We start from the raw sequence: 20,731 nt of genomic DNA, 5'->3' as shown, positions 1-20,731 counted from the left end.
CTTCAGGGAACGAGGTGCATGCGGCGGGGCCCGGCCACTCCCCCCCCCCCCCAAAAAGCCCCCGAGGGTGCCCGGGAAGGGGCTCGGTGGGGGCCCGGAGGGGGCTCGGGGCCGTCGCCCCCCCGCCCGGCTGCATTGCATAAGTGTGTGGGACCTGCGGGGTCAAGGCACAGTTAACACGTAAAGTGATCGGGTACATTCGGTGCGCGGCCGCCCGGCCTTGTGCTTGGGGAGCCCCCGGCCGGACCCCCCCCCCCCCGGGGCTGGTGGGACGAGGGGCCGAGGGCCCGTGTCCCCCCCCCCGTGGGTGAGCACAAAAGGGGTCACGGCCACACCACGCTGCGGCGACACCGCCCGGGGCCAGGCTTTGGTTCGAGCTGAGCTGCTGTGCAAAGGCTGGAGCTGGGGGGAGGCAGGGGCTTTGGCAACGACGGCCCCCCGCCCTGCAGGCAGCTCCCGCTACGCCATCCCCGTGGCCACCAGCTCCTCGTGGCGGACGGGGACCAGGGACGGGGCCGTCCCCAGGCAGTCCGAGCCCGGTCCCGGGCTGCGAGTCCAAGCGCTCCCCCCTGGGGAAGGGAGCGGGGCCGGGGGGGGGCCGCGCACCGGGGTCCCCGGGCGCTCACAGTCTCCTTTCCACAGGCTGCTGCAGGCACATCTCGCTGCCAGCCGAGATGATGGGCAGGTGATTGTCCATGTGGTAGCTGATGAGGTGGCTGACGCTCTCGAAGCGATGGTCTTTTGTCCGCACCTGCGGGAAGGGGCGCTCAGAAATCCACAGCAGACAAAGCCCCAAGCCCCCCGTGCGTTGCTGTGCCCGCTCCATCCCCCAAATCCAGCCCCGGGGTGCCCCCCGAGGGGCAGCAGGAAGCCCAGGGGGCTCCTGTATCTCGCAAAGGGGTGCAGGACCCCGGCTTTGGGGTTTCAGGGACTCACCACTCCTTCAGGATCAACGAGCAGCAGGTGCTTGGGCTGCCCGCCCTGCAGGCCGGTCAGCACGTACTGGCCGGGGGTGGTGGTGCTCTCCCGCACCAGGAAGTCTCCGTTCACCTTCAGCAGCTTCTCGGCCTCCTTGCGGTTCATCTTCCCGTGGTACCAGGGCTCCCGGCGCAGCTGCTCCTCCATGGAGGCCACCACCTGGGCCGGCGGCAGGCTCACGGGCACGGCGGGGGGCACGCGCAGGGCGTCCTCGAAGGGCTCTGCAGGGAAAGGAGCGGGGCCGGCGCTTGCCTCGCACCCACGGCAAACCCCACAGCCCGGGCACTGCCACGGCTGCATCCCGTTTAGGGGACGGACCCATTGATCCCTCGAGGTCCCCTCCGGCCCCTACAATTCCCACCGCACTCACTCATGTCGAAAAGGTCCCGCTGGGCGCTGCCGTTGGCCGTTGTGGGGGCGCCGGCAGCGGATGCCTGGCGTGCCTTGTCCACGTTCTGCACGTTGACGTAGGACGGGTCATCGAACAGGTCGGTGCGGCCCGCCACGCCTGCTGCAGCCGGGTATTTCTCTCTCCCTGCTGCAAAGAGCACAAAAAGTCAGCGGGGCTCCAGCCCGCCTCGGTCCCAGCGCCAGCGCTCGATGCCGGAGCGGTTTGGGGTGCGGGAGAGCAGCACGGGGACAGCCACAGCCCCCGCATTACCCTGGGCAGGAGCGTGCTGCTTCCGCGGGTCGTACTCCCCACCAGAGGTCTGGCCGACGGGCTGCAGAGAGAGGCACATGGTGAGTGAGCCCGGGGGGTCCCATCGTGCCCCCAAGTCCCCACATGGGGCTGTGAGAGGTGCTGGAGACGCACGCTGCGGACTCTGGGCTGGAATAACCCCAAGCGAGCAGCCCAGAGCTCCACCAGGGTCCCTGCATCTCCCTCGTAATGTGGGATCTCCCCCCGAGCACCCTGTGGAGAGGTGCCCCAAGCCTTACCAGCGTGGCCCCCAGGTGGTTGGGGGTCTGTGCAGCCCCCTCGCGCAGCCGCATGTCCACGACCCCCCCGATGGGAGGCTCCTTGCCAGGGAAGTCGTTGTAGTACTGGTGGTCTGGGGCTGGTTCCTCCTCCTCCTCATCCCAGGCAGAGCCGTCGAACCCCGCCATCCTGGGGGGGGGCACGGCCCAGCTCAGCAGCCGCCAGCAGCCGGGGAAACGTCCCTGCGCCGCCCCCAGGAGATGTGACACCTCCCTGCCTACCTGTCGTGGGGCGTCACCAGCTTCGGGGGGTTCTTCAGGTACTGCTTGAAGCGCAGCTCGAAGGCCTGCCCGATGGTGCTGATCACGTCCTGCGCCAAGCCCTCCGGGCACTCCAGGATATGGCAGGCTGGGAAGGGAACAGCGGGGTGGGGGCGTGGAACCTCAGCGTTAAATCCTCCGCCCCTTGAACCCACCCTGTGCACCCCCCCGAGGGGGTCCCAGTCTCCCCCTGCCCCACCGAGCTGCACCCATACACCCACAAAACGGGGCTCTGGGGCTCCCGGCAGTGCCCTCACCTCTCTGGTTGACGGGATCTTTGGCAACGTAGGCGACGTACTCAGCGGTGTCCTGCGGGAGGGAAGGCACCGGTGAGATGGGGCTGCCGGCGACCACGGTGCCCCAGACTTTAGGGCCAGGGCAGGGGAGCCCCGTCCCGTGCCAGGGGTCAGGACCCAGCCCGATGGGAGCCGCCGTACTCACCGGGTCTCCCCCCGAAGCGAAGGAGATGGACTGCATGTGGTGGTTGGCAATGATCTGCAAGGCACAGGGGGCGGTGGCTGCGGCTCCTGCCCGCCACGGTCCCCCTGGGGCTGGGGCTCACGGGCTCGGGGGGGCCCTGGTTATGAGCCACAGGGCACCAGAGGATGGCCGAGACACCCCCGGAGCCACCAACAGAGTGCCTGGAGCGCCCCTCAGATCTCTGCCCCCAGCAACGGGTGAGCCAGGCCCCTCGGACCAGGAGGAGGTGGGTGCTCGGCAAGCCCTGCACCCACCCAGATGTCCCCGTGGAGGCTGGGGACACCCCCTGCCCCCCAGCGGGGCCCGGAGGGGACACGACGACCCCTCCCCGTTTAAAGCCAGCCGCCCAGCCCCTGCCTCTCACCTGCTTGCAGTCGGAGGCCATGAGGTTGAGGCTGCTGGTGGAGATGGTCAGGGTGATGGGCATGCCGGCGAACTTCAGGTTGCTTTTCCCCAGGATGGAGTTCAGGGAGCGGCCGCAGGGCTGGGGGCAGACGGCAGCGTTGGGGAGGGGGCTCCTGGGCCCAGAGCCTCGTCCCCCCCCCCAGCAGAGGCAGCCAGCTCAGCTCGCCCTCCCCACGGGGCCGACGAGAGCCCCGGGTGCCCGGGCTGAGGTCCAGCCCTCGGCCACGGGCAGCCCGAGCCCGCTGGCAGCCCTCCCGGCCCAGCCTCACCTTCCTCCTCCGCACGGCTCCCTTGGCACCGGGCACAGCCTCGCACACCAGGCCGATCGCCTCCCTGCGGGGAGCGCAGCGGGACGTCAGTCTGGGCTGGGGGCCCCCCCTTTGGTCCCCCCACCCACCCCAGCACAGGGACGAGGCGGCGGCGGGGCGGCTCCGCGCTCAGCACCACGTCCGCAGGGCGCTGCTGGGCGGAGGGCGAGGGAATCAGCGCAGGAGGGACGGGGTTAAAGCGAGGGACACAAAAGGGAAGCCCTCGGGCTGGCTCCCGACCCGGCTGGGGCAGGGGAAGAGCTCCAAGAGCTCGGTTAATATTTGATGGGGTCGCAGGAGCGCTTCCTGCCTGGCCAAGCCCATTGACGGGCGCATCGATCCGCCGGGCAGCTGCCTCTAGGGCTGCAGACAGCCTGGCCACCACCTACGGACCCACCCCGGGGCAGCCCCAAGCCCCCCCAGCCCAGCAGAGCCCCCCCAAGCCCAGCACGGACGCAGGGCTCACCTGGTGACCTGGGTCCTGGTGTTGAAATCCAAAGCCCTCATGGACTGCAGGACTTCCACGCAGCCCATGTACTGGCAGGGGAGAGCGGGGTCAGCCCAGAGAGCCCCGAGCTTCGCCCCCCACCTCCCCACGCAGCCCACGAGCGGGGAGGGGACGGGGACAGGTCCCCTGTGCCACCCACCACATGGGGGTGACCCCCGCAGGACACCCCCCACCCACCTCCCGCCCACAAGCAGCACACCGGGAGCTCCCCCAAAGCCCACCCTGCCCCTTCGTGCCCCCCAGCCCGGCCCCAGCGCTCACCCTGACGTGGTAGGAGACCCCCGGGCCCATGACCTTGTCGTCCGGGTGCAGCCAGCCGCGCGTGGGCTTATTGACAAAGCTGCCGTGGCGCGTCCATTCATCGCCGCCCAGCTGGCCGCCTTCCACCCGCGTCTTCTTCCCGCAGCTCAGCTTGTTCATATCCTGGGAACACACAGCGACAGGGCCCGCTGAATCGGGGCCACCGCCGGCTCCTCCCGGTGCCGCTGCGAGCGTGGCGGCCGGGCCGGGCTCCCCCGGGCTCCCGGCCTCCTTGAGGCTGCCGGCCGTGGAGCCCCGCAGGCTGAGCAGGTTGGCGGGGTTCGAGAGCTTCAGGTTGGCCATTTTGGGGAAGAAGGAGCAGAGGGTGGTGGGGCTGTCCTCCGACTCGGACGAGAGCTCCCCGAGAGGCAGCATGGGGCTGAGGGAGGAGGACGACAGGGAGCCGGGCAGGGAGCGCGTGCCCGCGAGGGGCTCCACCGGCGAGGCCGGGGCCCCCCCGCCGCCCCCCGCCTCCTCCAGGGAGGAGACGGACTCATTCCGCAGGTGGCTGTATTTGCTCTTCTGCAGCAGATCCATTCCGGGGAGAGGCGAGCAGGGCTGGCACAGCTCACAGAGGCCCCATGGGCTGTCCCAGCGCCTACGGCCGCCGCGAAGCCGCCCCCGAGCCTGGGCCGAGCTCGGTGCCGGGCGCTCGCCAGCCCCGCATGGCTCGCGGGCAGAGCCGGCCCCGCTGCGCCGCGGGGGCTGCCCAGCTCCACGCCGTCACAGCCCCGATCGATGGCAAGCGGCGTCAGCGAGGACGCAGGGATCCGGCCAGATGGAGAGCGACCCCTGCTCCCGGAGCGGCGGGGAGGAAACGGGGCCGCGGCTACGCCCCGGGGCCGCGCGGAACAGCCGGAGAGGGGGCTCAGCACGCTCGGCCCCCAGCCTGGAGGGCCTGGAGCCCCTCAGCCCCGCGCTGCTCCCGAACCGGGCTGCCCACGAATCCCATTGTCTTCGGTCGAGGCCCGATCCGGCCCCCTCTGCCCCGCAGACGGGTCCCAAACCGCTGCCCCTCCGCCCCCGCCGGCTCGCTCTGCCCCTGCGCTCCCCCCCAAGCAGTCGCCGGCAGCTAAGAGGAAATCAAAAGCATGAATATTTAAAGCCCTGAGACAAGGCAGCCACAGAGCGCATCCAAGCCCAGCCCAGCCCTGCTCCAAGCCCCGGCCAGGAGCGAACAAGGTCCTTCTGTGGTGGCCAGCGCTATGCAACCCACGTGCCGGCGGCAGGCAGCTGCTGTTGGCTCCCCGGGCTTTGCAGGGGGGAGCGGCGCCCGAGGCAGGGGGGGCAGCGATGCCAGGACGCCTCCGGTGCTCGCTGGGGCCGCGGGGACATCCAGCCCTTTGGCGGCACGGCTCCGGGCGCAGAGGAAGGAGGACGGCCGGGAGCAGGACACAGGTGGGTGCCGAGCCCCCAGGGAGAGGCCGAGCTCAGCGCGAGCCCCCGGCTGCGGCGCGGGGCCGGCGGGAGCCGCCGATGGCCGCTGCTCCCCGCGGCGCGGCCGCTCCTCCCGGAGGAAAACGGGGCTGCCGGTGAGCTGCCGGTAAGCGGCGGGGCCGTGCTGACTCACGGGCGGCGGAGCGGGCTCTGCCCGCGCCGGGGCTGCGAGCGGGCTGGGGTGGCAGCGCAGGAGGGGCTCCCGGAGAGGGGTGGGGACCCAGCCAGTATCTGGAGCAGAAAAATCAAGGTCACAGGCGGAGCTAGCGGGAGCTGGGGAAAAGCAGGAGCGTGCCGGCGGCGCCGGGGCAAAGCTCACCCCCTGTCCGGGGCAGGGAGGCCGGGCGTAGCCCCCGTTTTGTGGTGGGGGCTGCGGGGGCTGCCCCGCTCCCCCTTCATCCCCACCTGATGCAGAACGGGGCCAGGAGGAGCTGGGAGCAGCCCAACCCTGCCACGCGCGTCCACGCTCATCGCCACGGCCTCGCCCTCCCCACGGGGCCACAGCTCCCCTCTCACCTCCCGGGGATGCAGCCGGGGCTTTCGGGCCCCTCCGACCCAGCGCCGGGCACCTGGGCAGTTCCCAGGGACCCCTCACTCTGCAAAACCCAACACTGAGCCAAATTCAGCTGAATCCAACCCAAGGGAAGGGCTCTCCCCGCTCGGACCCAGCACGGCACCGGCGGCCTCCGGCCCTGCTTCCCCAACACTGGCACCTCCACGCAGCCAGGCAGGAGCTGGAAAATCCCCCTGCACTGGGCGCCCCGACACCGGGGCACCCCACGGCCCGCTCCCCACCCCGAGCCCCCCACCTCGGTCCCGCAGGAGCCCGTGCCAGCCGTCCCGCCGCGCGCTTCGTCCCCGCCCGGGGCCCCGCAGCCGCTCAGCGCCGTGACCTTCCCATGGCCGCTCCAAAGAAAGGCAGGAAGCCCGGGGCCGGGGAGCCAGGAAGCAGGGACCCGCCAGTGCTGCCGGGGGGAGCAGGGCTGGGCGGCGTTGAAGGGGCTCGGGGGGCTGGTGAGGACCCGGGGGGCTTGGGGATGCAGGGCTGGGTGCCCCACCCGGCACGGCAGCCCCCCCGGGAAGCCCCGAGGGAAGCGCAGAGGGGCAGGGGTCTCCTGGAGCTGGCTGGGGAGGGGACCCCAAGAGGCCAGGCAGGCGGCAGGGCTGGGAGCAGCCAGGGCTCTGCTCTGAGAACGGAATCGGTGCTGATTTTATCAGAACCTCCGGCATCGAGGCCGAGGCCAGATAGCGCACGTGATCCCAACTGGCACCGGCTGGGCATGAGGCGGGTCGCATGATGCCAGCCCTGGCAGACAAACAGCTCGTCTGCCACGGCCCCCCCGGTCCAAGGAGGCAGAGACCCCCCCAGGGGCCGCAGAGACCCCCCCAGAGCGCTGAAGGCAGACCGAGACGTGCGAAGCCCCACGAAAAACTCCTGCCCCTGAAGCTAAAGGACGCAGGGAGCCGCCAGAACCACCGCCCCTGAGGAGCTGGCGGGACACGTCCTGGCCGAGCCACTCCTCGTGCCTGGGAAGCGAGGGGACGTGTGGGCTCGGCCGGGTCCTGTGTGCTTCTGCGTGCCCGGGGACCTCGCGCTCGGTGCGCAGCAGGAGGAGAAGCAGAGAGCGGCCGCAGCCTCCAAACCGGGACCGAGCCAAGCCCGAGCCCGTATTTTCCCCGGGCGCCGAGCGGGGCCTCGCCGCTGGGCCAGCGCCCGACATCCTCCCAGGAAACACAAACCGGGAGCTGAGTCAGAGAGCTGGAACACGCGCGGGGTTTGGCAAGGAATCGCGGCGAGGCGCTCGCGGCCGCGCGCAGACACGGGCTGCCCGCCGCCGCACGTACGCACCTCAGCGGCGCAGGGCGGGCCGGAGACCCCCTCGGTCGGAAAGCAGCGGCGGTGGAGCCCTCCCCGTCCCCCGTCCTCCTGCAGCACGGGGCGAGAGCAAAGAGAAAAAGGCTGAGCGCCGGCCTAGGGCTGCGTGCTTCCCCCCCCAGATATCGCTCCAACGTCACGCGGCGGCGGCGCGGCCCTCCTCTCTCCGCCGTCCCCGCCGCCTCCTGGGGCCGGGGGAAGGCCGGCGGGGGCCCGGCGGGGAGGGAGAGGAGGCAGGGCCCGCCACCGAAGCCACCTAGCCGCCCTCCACCGAAGCCCCGAGCGCCGGCCGGCCTTACCACGTACTCCATCGGCGGCGGAGGGCAGGGAAGGGAAAGGCAGAGCCCCTCTCGTCTGGCCGTCCCACCTGCGGTTCGGGGACAAACAGCGAGTTAGCCGGCCCGGCCCCGGGCCGCGGGGAGGTGGCCCCAGCTCCTTCGAGTCACCACGTCCCCAGCTGGAAGGGACCCGCGGGGGTCAGGGGGCCGGCTCCTCGCTGGCCGCAGGCGGACGGGGCTGCGACGCTGCCGAGGCGAGGGGCAGGGACCCGCGAGGCGTCCTCCGTCCTCACGGCCCCGTCCCGGGACAACGGTGCCACCGGGATGCTCCGGGGCACGAGGCCGAGCTGGGCACGGACCCGGCTCTGTTCAGGCCTCGTCCACCAGTAAAAGGAGTTGGGAGCCGCACGGGGCAGCTCCCCAAACCAAAAGAGCCTCGGTTTCGGTGACTCTGTGCTGTGAGACGAGCGCCGGAGCTGATCCCCAAGGCCCTGAAGCTGCCGGGTCCCCAAAAAAGCACCAAGAGGGTCACAAGGAGGGGCCCCCCCACGCAGAGCAGCGCCCCAAACCTTCTCGTGTCGCCCCCCAGGGCTGGCACACGAAGCTCCCCAGGGCTGCAGCCCCGGGAGGGAGCAGGACGGGAGCCGGGGTTAGGAAGGAGCAGAAAAAGGAGCCCCGGGGAGCCGGGGGGGGGGGAAGCAAGAGCGGCCCCGAGAGCCCCCGGTGGGGCGGAGCAGGGCAGCGCTTCCCGGATTTACTTCCTCGAAGCCATCGCGCCCTTATCTGGGGCCGAGGCAGGGAGATAAGCAGGGCGCAGCCACCCCCGCGGGGCTGCCGGTAACGGCACCGCCTCCCGAGGCCCCTGCGTGCCCCGCGGGGCAGGAACGGGGCTCGGACAGCGGCGGCGAGAAGCGGCCCCAAACCCGGCACCGGGAGCACCGGGCCTGCCAGGGAGGCTGCGGCACCGGGGGGACCTCCGGGGAGCCTCTCGGTGCCCCGCCGTGCCCGTGGGCCCCCAAAAAGCTGCGAGGGGGCACGGCCGCGGCCGCCCCGGTCCCAGCCCCGGGGGAACGGCGGCGCCTCGCGAGCCACGGGAGGTGCCGGGGTTCACCGGGTGACCTCCCGCACACGGAACCGAGCGGTTTGAACCCAAAACGGGAAGGCGCCGGGTCACGAAGGCCTCGGGGGGAAGCGTCCACCGGGCCCGCACCGGACCCGTCCCCTGATCCCCCCCCCGGAGCCCCGGGGCTGAGCCGGGCCGGGGGCGCGCCACGGGACACGAGGGGACCTCGGGGCCCGGGGGCGCCGGTTTAGGGCCCGGAGCGAGCCCCCCGCGGGTCCCGGCAGCGCTGCTCGTGCCGGGGACACCCGGCCTCGGCCTGCCCGCAGCACCGGGAGCTCCGGGGCGCCCGGGACACGCGCGGGGAGGGCACGGAGGCGACCGGCGGGGCCGTCCCCAGCCCCTCCCCCGCCGCCGGTAGCACCGGGCAGTCCCCACCGGGCGTGTAGCGGCACCGGGCCCGGCACCGGGACCGGGACCAGCACCGGGCCGGCCGCACTCCCCGCGGGGCACAGCCCGGTGGCGGGCGGCAGGGGGCGGAGCCCCCCCCTCAACCGCACGGCCCCGCCCGGTGCTCTCCGGGGCCTGCCCGTCCCGGGAGCCCTCCCGCGGCCTGCAACCGGCCACCGGGGAGCCCCCCACGGCCCGGTCCCGCGGGCTGCGCTCACCGGGGCACCATTGGGTGTCGCGCGGGTCTCGCGCCGGCCTCCTCCGCTCCCGGCAGCCGCGGCGCCCCCCCCGCCGCCGCCGCCGCCGCTCCCGCCCCGCCCCCCGCCGCCCCGCCACTCACTTCCGGCCCCCGCCCCTCACGCCGCGACCCCGCCCCCCAGTCACGTGACGCGCCCGCGCGAGCGCGCGCGAGGAGAGGGGAGGCGGCGGGCGGGAGCCGCGCGGAGGGGAAAGGGAGGGGCGGGGCGTCGCGCGTCTCAGCCAATCGGGTGCCGCGCCTCGCGGCCCGCCCAGACGGCGCGGGCCAATGGGAGCGCGGGGCGGCGGCGTTTGAAAGCGGCGCGAGGCGGGGGGGGGCGGGGGGAGGCCAACGGCCCGGCGGGGCGCTGAGGCGAGGAGAGGCCGAGGAGAGGCGAGGGGCGCGGCGGGGGCTGCCGGGAAGGGGGCGGCCCGCGGTCATGGCGCACAAGCAGATCTACTACTCGGACAAGTACGACGACGAGGAGTTCGAGTACCGGTGAGTGGAGGGGGGCGGGGGGGCGCCGGTAAACCGGGGAAAAACCGGGGAAGGGAAGGAAAGGGGGGCGGAGGGGGCGGGGCGGGGAACGGCCGCCGGTAACGCCGCCCCCTGAGGGAGAGGGGCACCGGGAGGGGGGGCGGGGTGGGGTGGGAGGGGGGCGGCGGGGGAGAACCGGGGGGGGCGGATGGGGTGGGGATGGGGGCGGCGGAGGGGCCCTGGGGGCGGTGGGGGAGCAACGGGGGGAGGGGAGGGGGATGGGGGGGCGGCCCTGGGGGTAGGGGAGGGGTTGGGGGGGGCTCGGGGTGGATGGGGAGCAACGGGGAAGGTGGAGGAGCCCCGGGGGTACCGGGGGGAACCGGGGGGGGGACTGTGGGGGGGTCCGGGGGTAGGGGGAGGAACCGGGGGGGAGCCCCAGGGGTGGGGGAGGGCAGGGGGAGAGCCCCAGGGGTGGGGGGGGGAAACGGGAGGAGCCCCGGGGGTAGGGGGAGGCCGGGGGGGAGCCCCGGGGGTTGGGGGTGGTTATTGGGGGGGGTTCAGAGCGGCAGGGGAGCCCCAGGGGTGGCTGAGGAGCCCTGGAGGGATGGGGGGGGAGCCCCGGGAATGGCCGTGCCCCCCCGCCGGCCCGGTGTGAGCCCCCGCCGTGGGCGCCGCAGGCACGTGATGCTGCCCAAGGACATCGCCAAGCTGGTGCCCAAGACCCACCTGATGTCCGAGTCGGAGTGGCGCAACCTGGGCGTGCAGCAGAGCCAGGGCTGGGTGCACTACATGATCCACGAGCCAGGTGAGGCCCGCGGGGGCTGCCCCGGGACTACGTGCCCCAGGCCGGCTGCACCCCTCACGCTCCCCTCACGCTCCTCACTGTCCCGCAGAGCCGCACATCCTCCTCTTCCGACGGCCGCTGCCCAAGAAGCCGGAGAAGTGAACGGCGCCGCTGCCGGCCGGGCCACCGAAGCACCTTCCTGCTCCTCTCCCGTACCCCCGGCCCCCAGGAGCCCCCCCACGTGCCCGCCCGGCGGCCCCGTGCCCCCCCCGGGGGGTCTCGCTCTGCCCGGCCGGGGCCGAGCCGCAGGATGCCCGTGAGCGACGGTGCCGTCGGGGCAGCCTTGGCGGCTCGGCCCCATGCTGCGGGGTTGGGGATCTCCAAAGCTTCAATAAAGGACGTTTGGGAACTGCCGTGTGCTGCCGGTGTACAGGGGAAGGGAACGGGAGGGGGGTCCCGGTACATGGAGCAGCTGCCGGTGTTGCCCCCGGTGCCCCGGGGGGGGCTTCCCGGGGGGGCATTGCCCTTCCCGGGGGGGGCTGGGGGTGGTGGGGGGGCTCCCGGTGCCCGTTTTGGGGACGGGAGGAGGGGGCGGGGGGGTCCCGGTGCCCGGGGGAGGCGGGGGAGGGGCACCCGCCGCAGGGCTGGGCGGGCCCAAGTCCCCGAGGGGGGGGGGAACGGCCCCCCTCGCCCCGCAGCCATGGTTCCGTCTCCCCTCACCCAATCAGAGCTCGCAGCGCGCCGTGACGTGCACCCCCGCCGGCCAATCAGAGCGCGGGGAGGCGGCGCGGCCTTGCCCGGTGCACCGGGGCCGGCCCCATGCGGGTGGCGGCGGCGGGGGGGGGGGCGCGGCTGCGGGCCCTGCTGCGGGCACGGCGGGACTCGGCCTCCCGGGCCATGGCCGGGCCGGGGCCCGCCGCCACCGCCGGGATCATCGTCATCGGGGACGAGATCCTCAAGGTGCGGCCGGGAACCGGGAGCGGGGGGGGATACCGGAGGGGACCGGGGGGGGGGGTGCTCCCGGTGTAAGGGTCGTGATCCCGGGGTAACGGGCGCGTGCCCGGTGTACTGGGCATGTTCCCGGTGTAAGGGTCATGATCCCGGTGGAAGAGGCACGTGCCCGGTGTACTGGGCATGCTCCTGGTGTACCGGGTACGTTCCCGGTAGTATAAGGGTCGTGTTCCCAGTGTAACGGGCACGATTCCGGTGTACCGGATGTGTTCCCAGTGTAAGGGTCATGGTCCCGGTGTACCAGGCATGTACCCAGTGTACCTACCGGGTATGCTCCTGGTGTGCTGGGCACGTTCCCGGTGTACCAGGAGTACTCCCGGTGTACCGGACACATTCCGGGTGTAAGGCTCATGATCCCGGTGTACTGGGTGTGCTCCCAGTGTACCGGGCATGTACCCAATATACCTACTGGGCGTGCTCCCAGCATACCGGGCACATTCCCAGCATACCGGGCACGTTCCTGGTGTAAGCGTCACGTTCCCGGTGTTCTGGGCATGCTCCCGGTGTACCGGGCATGTACCCAGTCTACCGGGCTCATTCCCAGTGTAACGGGCGCACCCCCTTAGGGCCACACTCAGGACACCAACTCGTTCTTCATGTGCCGGCGGCTGCGCTCCCTGGGTGTGCGCGTGGCCCGCGTCTCGGTGGTGCCCGACGAGGTGGACGCCATCGCGGGGGAGGTGGCCGCCTTCGCCTCCCGCTTCACCTTCGTGCTCACCTCGGGCGGCGTCGGCCCCACGCACGACGACGTCACCTTCGAGGCCGTGGCCAAGGCGTTCGGCGAGCGCGTGGTCCCGCACCCGGAGCTGGCGGCGCTGGTGCGCGACGTCTTCGGCGAGACGGAGGCGCGGCGCCCGGCCATGAAGCTGGCGCTCGTCCCCGAGTCCTCGCGCCTCCACTACGGCACCGACCGGCGCACCGGCGGCGCCTTCAAGTACCCGCTGGTCAGCGTGCGCAACGTCTACATCTTCCCCGGCATCCCCGCGCTGATGGAGCGCGCCCTGGACGGGCTGGGCCACCTGTTCCGCAGCGAGCACACCCGCTTCCACTCGCGGGCCGTCTACGTGGCGGCCGACGAGGTGCTCATCGCGCCCGTGCTGGACCAGGCCGACGCCGCCTTCCGGGGCCGCGTGAGCCTGGGCTCCTACCCGGACTGGGCCAGCAACTACTACCGCGTGAAGCTGACGCTGGACTCGGAGTCGGAGCAGCACCTGGAGGAAGCGCACCGCTTCCTGGTGGAGAAGCTGCCCCCCGGCGTGGTGGTGCCGCTGGTCACGGACCCCGTGTCGCTGGCGGCCACCGAGGTGTACACCCTGGCGGAGTCAGGTACCTCGTGTGCGGGCCCTCGTGCTGCGCCTGCACGGCCCCCGTAGCCCGGGCAGGCCCCGAGGGTCCGGGGCAGTGGGAAGGGCAGCCCGGGGGATCAGCACCGTCAGTCTCTCGGCCCCAGGGTGCTGCCCCAGGCTGTTTGGGGGCAAAACGAGCCCCCAGGAGGGAGCTGGGCCCTGGGGCTGAGCCGAAGCAGCGTGGCCCTGGGCAGGCAGCAGTGCCAGCAGGCAGCGAGTGTCCCCTCCCAGCAGGCTCGGCCCTGGGACAGAAGGTGGCAGCAGCACTGCGGACCATCGAGGAGGCTTTGGACCGCTACAGCCTGGCCCAGCTCTGCGTCGGCTTCAACGGAGGCAAGGACTGCACGGCCCTGCTGCACCTTGTCCATGCCGCCCTGGAGAGGTACCCAGCCGCGGGGCTGCCCCGGCACAGCCTGGGGCAGGGTCACGGGGGTCCCCCAGCCCTCGGCTGGGGCTCTGGGGCTCTCCTTTGCGTCCTCTGGGGCAGTGAGCAGATTGCTGGGGCCCACCTGGTGGGGCCTTGCCTCGAGTCTCCATCCGCTGGGGCCCCTCAGTGACAGGTCTCTCCCCAGGCGGTACCCGGGGAGGCAGGAGAAGCTGCAGGTGCTCTACATCCGCACCGTGTCCCCCTTCCCTGAGCTGGAGCAGTTCATCCAGGCGACCGTCCAGAGGTACGGGACGGAGAGGGGCCGGTCCCCGGGCAGGGGACGAGCGGCGCCTCCCGCAGCCCGGCTGGCAGCTGCCCGTCCTGCCCGCCAGGTACAAGGTCCAGCTGTGCACCGTGGAAGGCTCCATCCGGGAGGCCCTGGTCGCCCTGAAGGAGCAGCAGCCGCAGCTGGAGGCTGTCCTGATGGGCACGCGGTGGACGGACCCCTACTCACGCACCCTGACGCCCATGTGCATGACGGACCCCGACTGGCCCCAGTACATGCGGGTCAACCCCTTGCTGGTGGGTGCGCTGCCTCAGCTGCCTCTGCCTGCACGAGGGACAGGGGCAGGGCTGCTCGAAGCGATGGGGAGGGAGCAGCATTCATCCTTCCTCATCCCTGGGGGCTTTTCTCCCCAGTTTCCCCACTCCCCTTGGTATCTCCCACCCTGCTGCCTGGCTGCGGGCACCCTTCACTGCAGCCTGGTGCTGGCAGGCAGGGCACGTTCCTGCACATCGGTGGCTTTTGTCACATTTGGGGACGTGCTGGGAGGGACAGGCGCACTTTGAGGCTGTGGGCAGGGGGTGGTGGATTCCCACGGGGGCTGGCTGCCCCCTGTGTGCTCCGGGCCGGGGTGAGCTGGCTTCCCTGGGGGCAAGCGGGCAGCCTGCAGCGATCCCTGCACCATTCTGCTCGCAGGACTGGACGTACCGGGACATCTGGGAGTTCCTGCGCAAGCTCTTCGTCCCCTACTGCATCCTCTATGACAAGGGGTGAGTGCTGGGAGCTGCTTGGCACAGTGATGCCCCGCCGGAGGAGGACAGAGCGTGGGGCCGTGCTCCTGGGGCCACTCCCAGCCACGTTGTCCCTCCGCAGCTACACGTCCCTGGGGAGCATGGCCAACACCACCAAGAACCCGGCGCTGCGCTACACCGACGCCCGGGGCCGCGAGAGCTACCGGCCCGCTTACGAGCTGGAAAATGAGGAGGAGGAGCGCACGGCCCGGCAGTGAGAGCCCGTGGGCTGTGCTCGGGGGAGCTGCGCTGAGACCGCCGCCTGTGGGGTCTCCATCGGGTGTCCCCGCGGGGACAGCGCTGCGTCAACCCGCCGAGTGCCAGCTCTGAATAAAGCTGCTGTGCTCAGCCTGTGCTCCACGCCTCATGCGGGCTTGGCTCTGCTGCTCCCTCCAGGCCCTGCGGGGCTCCAGCGGGAGCGCGAAGCGGGCTGAGGCCGGCTCTGCCCGAACAAAAGGGTCCCCGGGCAGTGCCCCCTCCCCGTGCACGTCACCGCGGCGGCTTTTGAAGCGCAGAGAATGGAGCAGGTTCCAGCACTTGCCCTGGGGCCCTCGTGGCCACACAGCTGCCTCCCCGCCGTCACCCTGCATTCGCTGCAGATCCCTCGGCCATGCCTCTCCTGCGCACCGCGGCGGCATGGCTGCCGGGCGCCCCGAGGCGAGCGGTGCGGGCGGCGGCACTGCCGGCACCCAACGGCGATTCCTTGGGGCTGCGCCTCGGCTCCTGGCTGCTGCGGGTGCTGCGGGAGTGCACCTACCTCCTGCTGTGCAGCTGGTGCATCCGGGAGCTGCTGGATTAGGGCACGGGACCCCCGCGCCCCGGTGAGTGCCCGGCTCTGCCCGTTGGAGCCGGGGAGCCCTGCTCCGGGTGGGGTGCGGGGGCCCAGCCACGGTGTTGAGGGGGTGATGGGGTGGGGGGACGTGGTCCTGGTGGTCCCCGGGGGTGGGGAAGGGTTTGGGTGTCCAGCTGTGATGCTCTGGGGGTGGGGATAGGGCACGGGGCCTCGGTTTTGGTGCCAGTGGGGGTGATGGGTTGGGGGGTCCCAGCCCGCGCTGCTTGCAAGGTGAAGGCTGTGGGTGCCCAACCATGGTGCCCCCCGGGGCTCCTCACCCCTCTTTGCCTCTCTCCCCTCCCCAGGACTTTTTGTGGCTCCGTGATGGCTCTGCCCTGCCCTGCACAGCCCGCAGCTGATGGACCCCCAGCACCAGGACGTGGCCCAGCCCGTGGCCCCCTCGCCACCCAGACCCCAATAAACCTGAGCAGTGTGTGACTGGCTGCGTGTGCTTGGGAAGGTGTCCCCACGTGTCCCCCCAACTGTACCCCCAAAACTTCCACCCTCTGCGCCCAGCTACAACCTCTACAACATCCCTGCCCTGCGGTGCCAGGACCCACCGCCCCCACCTGAGGGTCCCCAGCCCCCTTGGTGGACGGGGGCCAGTGCCGGGGGCCGTGGCCCCGCTGTCCCCTCTGCCGGGTTATCTGCTGTGACTCAGCCCCTTGTTTAGCGAGTGCCTCCGCTTGTCCCCGCTCCAGGCTGTTTCCTGCCCTGGCCCTGCACGCCCGGCCGGCACCAGCGCTGCCAAGAGCCAGCGGGAAGCCGCCGGAGCAAAACGTACCCCGAGGGCCCGGCAGGAGCTGCAGCGAAGGTCGCGGGATGCACAGGGCACCACGGCCCTGGAGGCTGCCCACGGTCCCCTGAGCCCACTGTGCCCCGGAGCTGGCTGGGCCACTGCGGTGCCGGGCTGGCCCCGGTGCAGGGGCTGCCTGCAGCCCTGTCCTGCTGCAGGGGAAGCTCCGCTCACCCCGGCCGCGGCGGGAGCGCCTGGCGCCAGCACGGCCTCCCTTATCTCGGCGGGAAGTTGGGAGCAGGAAGCGCGGCCCCGCGCGGGATAAGGGTCCCGTTTACATTAGCTGCTTTGTTGTGGCGCGGGCTCCCACCCTCGCGGAGTGCCCGCGGGGGGGCCTGGCCGCAGGGACGGCCGGGGGGCCCTGGGGGGCAGCGGGGACCCCTGCCTGGGGGGGCTCAGCCCATCCCTGCGGCCCCGTCTCGTTGCTGCGGGCAGGGTTGGGGGCTTGCAGACGGTGCCGTGGTGCTGCGCCCCGCTGCTCCCCCTTTTCCCAGCACGGCCCACGTGCCCGGGGCTGTGCCAGCACGGCCCCTCCCTTGCAGCCATGTGTCGCCGCGGTGCTCGGTGCCCTCCGGGCTCCTCGCCACCCCCCTGGCCGTGCCCGACAGCCTGGGGAGACAGCCTGGCTCCGGCAGCCCTGCGGGCAGCGGGGCATCCCTGCCCACCACGGCCCACGCGTCTGGCGCCTGCCCCGCTGCCGCCACGTCCTGGCCCCGGCCGCAGCTCAGCCCAAGGCCTGGACGCCACGAATCAATGAATTTCCCAAACGGGGAGGTCCGGGGGAGGAGAGAGTCCCGGCACAGGAAAAAGTCCTGGCTGCGGCGCGCCGTGGGCAGAGCGGTCCTGGCCGCCCCGAGAGCACAGCCCCACGCGCAGCCCCGGCTCCTCGCACCCAGCTCTGCTGCCCACCGTGAGTCAGACCCCTTCCCCCGGGACCCCTCGCCCAGTGGGGATCCCTGCCTTGGGGCAGGCAGCCTGCCCTGCACGGGGCTTTTTTTTTGGGGGTGGGGGTCACATCCCCAGGTGAACCTGGGGACCTGGCACAGAGCGACGCAGGGCACCGCAGCTCCGTGTGCGCTGGGGCCAGCGGGGGGACAGATGGGGCAGCCCCCAGGGGCACAGCATTGCCCTGGGGCAGGAGGGGGGGACCCGGTGTGGCGCAGCGAGTGACGCCTGTCCCTGTCCCCCAGCTCGTCGCTGCTGCCCCATGTTCCGCTCGCGTCGTGCCGCGCTGGTGAGGCGGCTCTGGCGGCAGCGCTGCGCGGCGCCCGGCCCCGAGGACGGCCACGGCGCCCTGAAGCCCGCGGCACATGCCCTGTTCAAGAAGCTGAAGGACGAGGAGCTGGAGCTGCTGGTGCAGGCGGTGGAGAGCCGGGGCGCCTGGGAGTCCGGCTGCGTCTGGGCGCCGCGGGGGGACCCGCGGGGGGCCAAGCAGGCGCTGCCCCCCCAGGTGCTGCTCTGCCGCCTGTACCGCTGGCCCGACCTGCGCCAGCCCCACGAGCTCAAGCACCTCTCCTACTGCCAGAGCGCCGGGGGCCGCGGGGGCTGCGGGGACGCGGCCGCGCTCTGCTGCAACCCCCACCACTTCAGCCGCCTGGCTGTGCCTGGTGAGTGTCCCCCCACTCCCCCAGACCCCCGTCCTTGCCCCCCCTTCCCACCCTGCTGCCCTCCAGCATCTGGTCCTTGGGGTGGGCTCAGGGGGGGTTGAGGGGGCTTTGGGGGGGCAGGGGGCTTTGGGGGGCCAGGGCGCATGTCCCAGCTCCTCACCCAGTCCCTGTCCCCCCAGAGACCCCTCCGCCCCCCTACTCGAAGTCGTCCTTCAGCCCCTCCTGGCCGGCCGAGCCCGAGCACCCCCAGCTCCTGGAGTTCAGCTACAACCGCGTGGAGTGGCGCGGTAAGGGGCAGCGACGCGGTGCCACAAAATTGGGGAGCGGATCTGGGAGGCAGCAACGGGATGAGGGGTTCCTGCCGGGGGAGCCAGCCTCGGCCCGGCCCCCTCCCGCGCCACTCCTGTTATTTTTGGCCGTGCCGGACTCCCCACCGGAGGAAGCGCTGCCCACGGGGACACACACAATGTGCCTTGACGCACAAAGCCGCGGCTCCAGCCTGGCTGCTGGCCATGAGGCTGCTCCATGGCAGGGCTCCACCTTCCCCTCGCAACGACGGGGACCCCCCCTCGCCGCAGCCCATGGCCCCCAGGGACAATGCCTGGGGCTGCCCTGGGCCTACGTGCCGGCGCTCAGCAGCTCCGGTGACTCATGTCCCGCACCGGAGCCGGCCGTCCCGTACTGCCGGGACATCCTGGCGGGACAGCCACGGGGTGCCGCGGCCGTTTGTCCGCTCCGCCAGCCCCGGTGGGAGCTGGATGCCCCGCGCATGACCTGGGGGCATAAAAAACTCTGTGCCCCCATCCTTCAAGGCTTCACCTTGGCCTGTGCTGCCAGGTGCCTGCGCGGCTTCGGGCGCTGCTCTGCCCAGCACCAACGTCTCTGCTCTCCCCCAACAGACACCAGCCTCTCACGGAGCACCATTAGGGACGGCTACTGGTGCAAATTGGCCTACTGGGAGCACCGGACGCGCGTGGGCCGCCTCTACGCCGTGCACGAGGCGTCGGTGAACGTCTTCTGCGAGCTGCCGCGGGGCAGCGGGTTCTGCCTGGGCCAGCTGCCAGCAGCACACCGGAGCCAGGCCGTGCGCCGCGCGCGGGGCAAGATCGGCCGCGGGCTGCTGCTGAGCCGGGAACCGGGCGGCGTGTGGGCCTACAACCGCAGCGAGCACCCCATCTTCGTCAGCTCCCCCACGCTGGGGCCCCCTGGCGCCCGTGGGCTCGCCGTCCTCAAGGTGCTGCCCGGCTACTCGGTGAAGGTGTTCGACTACGAGCGGGCGGGGGGCTTGGCCGGCTGGCGGCACCCCGGGGACGGCCCCTGCGACACCCACAGCGTCCGCATCAGCTTCGGCAAGGGCTGGGGGCCCTGCTACTCCCGGCAGTTCATCACCTCCTGCCCCTGCTGGCTGGAGGTGCTGCTGAACCAGCCCCGCTGAGCAGCCAGGGGGTGATGGGGGCAGTGGTGGCAGGTCCCCCCAAGCTGGGTGCAAGGGGGACACGAGCCGTGGGGCCCCTCTGCCTCACCCCAGCCTCTTTTTTCCCTGGCTGTGTGGCCACGGGGCTGTCCCGACCCATGAGACCCCTTCTGGGACCCCCCCACCCCAGCCCCACTGTGGGGCCGTGCCCCCAAGCCTGGCTCTGCACCCACTGCCACAGGTCTCTCGCTAATGCGGGGCATTATTTAATCTCTCTTTTTTATTTTATTGGTTAATTTTATTTTAATTTATCTTATTTTTGTAAGAAAGAAAAAAAAAAAAGTAAAACGTAGGAGTTTTAGGGATGTAGAGTGGGCACCCAGGGAAGGTGGCTGGGGCAGGGTGTGCAGGGGCTGGGCAGGTCTGGAGGAGGCAGGGGGGCAACAGGAGGGGTGTGGGGGCAGAGCCCCAGAGCCCCCAGCGGGCAGGGGGCTGCGGATGCAGGGCCCCTGGGGCATGGCAAGCGTGGGGGGAGTCGGGGGGAGCAGAGCTGGGGGAGTGTGGGGCAGGTGAGCACAGCTGGAATTTGGGGAGGTGAGCACAGCTGGAATGTGGAGGGACGAGCACAGCTGGAATTCAAGGAGGCGAGCACAGCTGGAGCAAGTACGGGGCAGGTGAGCGCAGCTGGAATATGGGGAGACTGGCACAGCTGGAATTTGGGCAGGTGAGCACAGTTGGAATGCAGGGAGGTGAGCACAGCTGGAGGGAGTGCAGGGCAGCTGAGCACAGCTGGAGCGAGCATGGGGCAGGTGAGCACAGCCGGGACAGCTGCTGCCCGGGTTAGCGCCCCTGGGGGGGTGCAGCCCGGGTTAGGATGGCCGGGACGTGGGGACCGGGGGGAGCTGAGCTCGGGCGCAGCTCAGGACGAGCGCGGTGTCCGTGAAGGTCCCCGGAGCCTCCCGGTCCTTTCCAGCCCTCGGGAGAGCGCAGCCGTTTCGGGAGCGGGTACCCCAGGCCCCGGTGCGCCCGGGCTGTGTCCGGTATTTATAACCAATAAACGGTGCCACCGGCACCACGGAACCTCGTGCGTCCCGGTGCGTCCCGATGCGTGCCGGTACCGCGCGGGGCCGCCGGTTCTCCCCCTAGGAAGCGCCCCGAGGGCTCCCGGTGCCGTCGCCCGGGGCACGGCGCGCTCGGCACCCGCGGGGCTCCGCTCCGGGGACCGGCAGTGCCCTCTGCAGGCGGCCGGGCCGGGCCGCGATGACCGCCCGGTCCTTCCTGCCACGCTGCCGGCCCGGCTTAGACGGGGCCTGGCGGCTCCGCGGCCCCCCCCCGGCCCCGCCCGCGCCCCGGTCCGGCCGCGTCCCGGCGGGAGGAGGTGAGCGCGCACCGCGCCGTCGGGGCCGCGCCGCCGGGCCGTACGGGGGAGGGGGGGGGAGCGCAGCCGCGAGAACCGAGGGCTCCGC

General features: G+C 72.0%; 4 protein-coding genes and 1 long non-coding RNA gene across 13 annotated transcripts; 4 read left to right on the top strand and 1 right to left on the bottom strand.

Annotated features, from left to right (window-relative positions):
- Positions 1-73: 73 nt before the first annotated feature.
- On the bottom strand, positions 74-9,580 carry SHC1 (SHC adaptor protein 1). 8 transcript variants are annotated; one of them, XM_032204588.1, is made up of 15 exons: positions 9,538-9,574; positions 7,831-7,898; positions 7,505-7,582; positions 4,180-4,341; positions 3,877-3,947; positions 3,372-3,435; positions 3,062-3,181; positions 2,659-2,712; positions 2,475-2,526; positions 2,179-2,305; positions 1,918-2,086; positions 1,640-1,700; positions 1,349-1,516; positions 937-1,199; positions 74-751 (listed from the first exon to the last, which is right to left on the bottom strand). In XM_032204588.1, exons 2-15 carry the CDS (start codon positions 7,840-7,842, stop codon positions 623-625), a joined length of 1,530 nt encoding a protein of 509 aa, XP_032060479.1. In that variant the 5' UTR covers positions 7,843-7,898; positions 9,538-9,574; the 3' UTR covers positions 74-622. The 8 variants fall into 8 exon arrangements, with proteins under 8 accessions (XP_032060479.1, XP_032060480.1, XP_032060481.1 ...); XM_032204589.1 differs by lacking the exon at positions 7,505-7,582; XM_032204590.1 differs by lacking the exon at positions 7,505-7,582 and having other exon boundaries at positions 1,349-1,513.
- LOC116499757 lies at positions 5,502-8,240 on the top strand. Its single transcript, XR_004254249.1, has 2 exons — positions 5,502-5,616; positions 6,874-8,240. It is a non-coding gene; the product is annotated as an uncharacterized LOC116499757 (long non-coding RNA).
- Positions 9,581-9,920: 340 nt separating the features above from the next.
- CKS1B (CDC28 protein kinase regulatory subunit 1B) lies at positions 9,921-11,231 on the top strand. Its single transcript, XM_032204524.1, has 3 exons — positions 9,921-10,055; positions 10,712-10,839; positions 10,928-11,231. Exons 1-3 carry the CDS (start codon positions 9,997-9,999, stop codon positions 10,978-10,980), a joined length of 240 nt encoding a protein of 79 aa, XP_032060415.1. The 5' UTR covers positions 9,921-9,996; the 3' UTR covers positions 10,981-11,231.
- A 438-nt stretch (positions 11,232-11,669) lies between these two features.
- On the top strand, positions 11,670-14,964 carry FLAD1 (flavin adenine dinucleotide synthetase 1). 2 transcript variants are annotated; one of them, XM_032204476.1, is made up of 7 exons: positions 11,670-11,778; positions 12,396-13,155; positions 13,410-13,557; positions 13,748-13,846; positions 13,935-14,124; positions 14,522-14,595; positions 14,699-14,964. In XM_032204476.1, exons 1-7 carry the CDS (start codon positions 11,716-11,718, stop codon positions 14,832-14,834), a joined length of 1,470 nt encoding a protein of 489 aa, XP_032060367.1. In that variant the 5' UTR covers positions 11,670-11,715; the 3' UTR covers positions 14,835-14,964. The 2 variants fall into 2 exon arrangements, with proteins under 2 accessions (XP_032060367.1, XP_032060366.1); XM_032204475.1 differs by having other exon boundaries at positions 13,407-13,557.
- Positions 14,965-17,113: 2,149 nt separating this feature from the next.
- On the top strand, positions 17,114-19,286 carry LOC116499746 (mothers against decapentaplegic homolog 6-like). Its single transcript, XM_032204577.1, has 4 exons — positions 17,114-17,154; positions 17,435-17,851; positions 18,031-18,138; positions 18,751-19,286. The coding sequence occupies exons 2-4, from the start codon at positions 17,452-17,454 to the stop codon at positions 19,284-19,286; spliced, it is 1,044 nt and encodes a 347-aa protein (XP_032060468.1). The 5' UTR covers positions 17,114-17,154; positions 17,435-17,451.
- The last annotated feature ends 1,445 nt before the right edge of the window (positions 19,287-20,731 follow it).

This window comes from Aythya fuligula, chromosome 28 (assembly GCF_009819795.1).
Source record: "Aythya fuligula isolate bAytFul2 chromosome 28, bAytFul2.pri, whole genome shotgun sequence".
In the NCBI taxonomy this organism is placed as follows: Eukaryota; Metazoa; Chordata; class Aves; order Anseriformes; family Anatidae; genus Aythya; species Aythya fuligula.
Note: the sequence above shows the minus strand (reverse complement) of the source record. Positions and strands in the feature narration are given on the sequence as shown.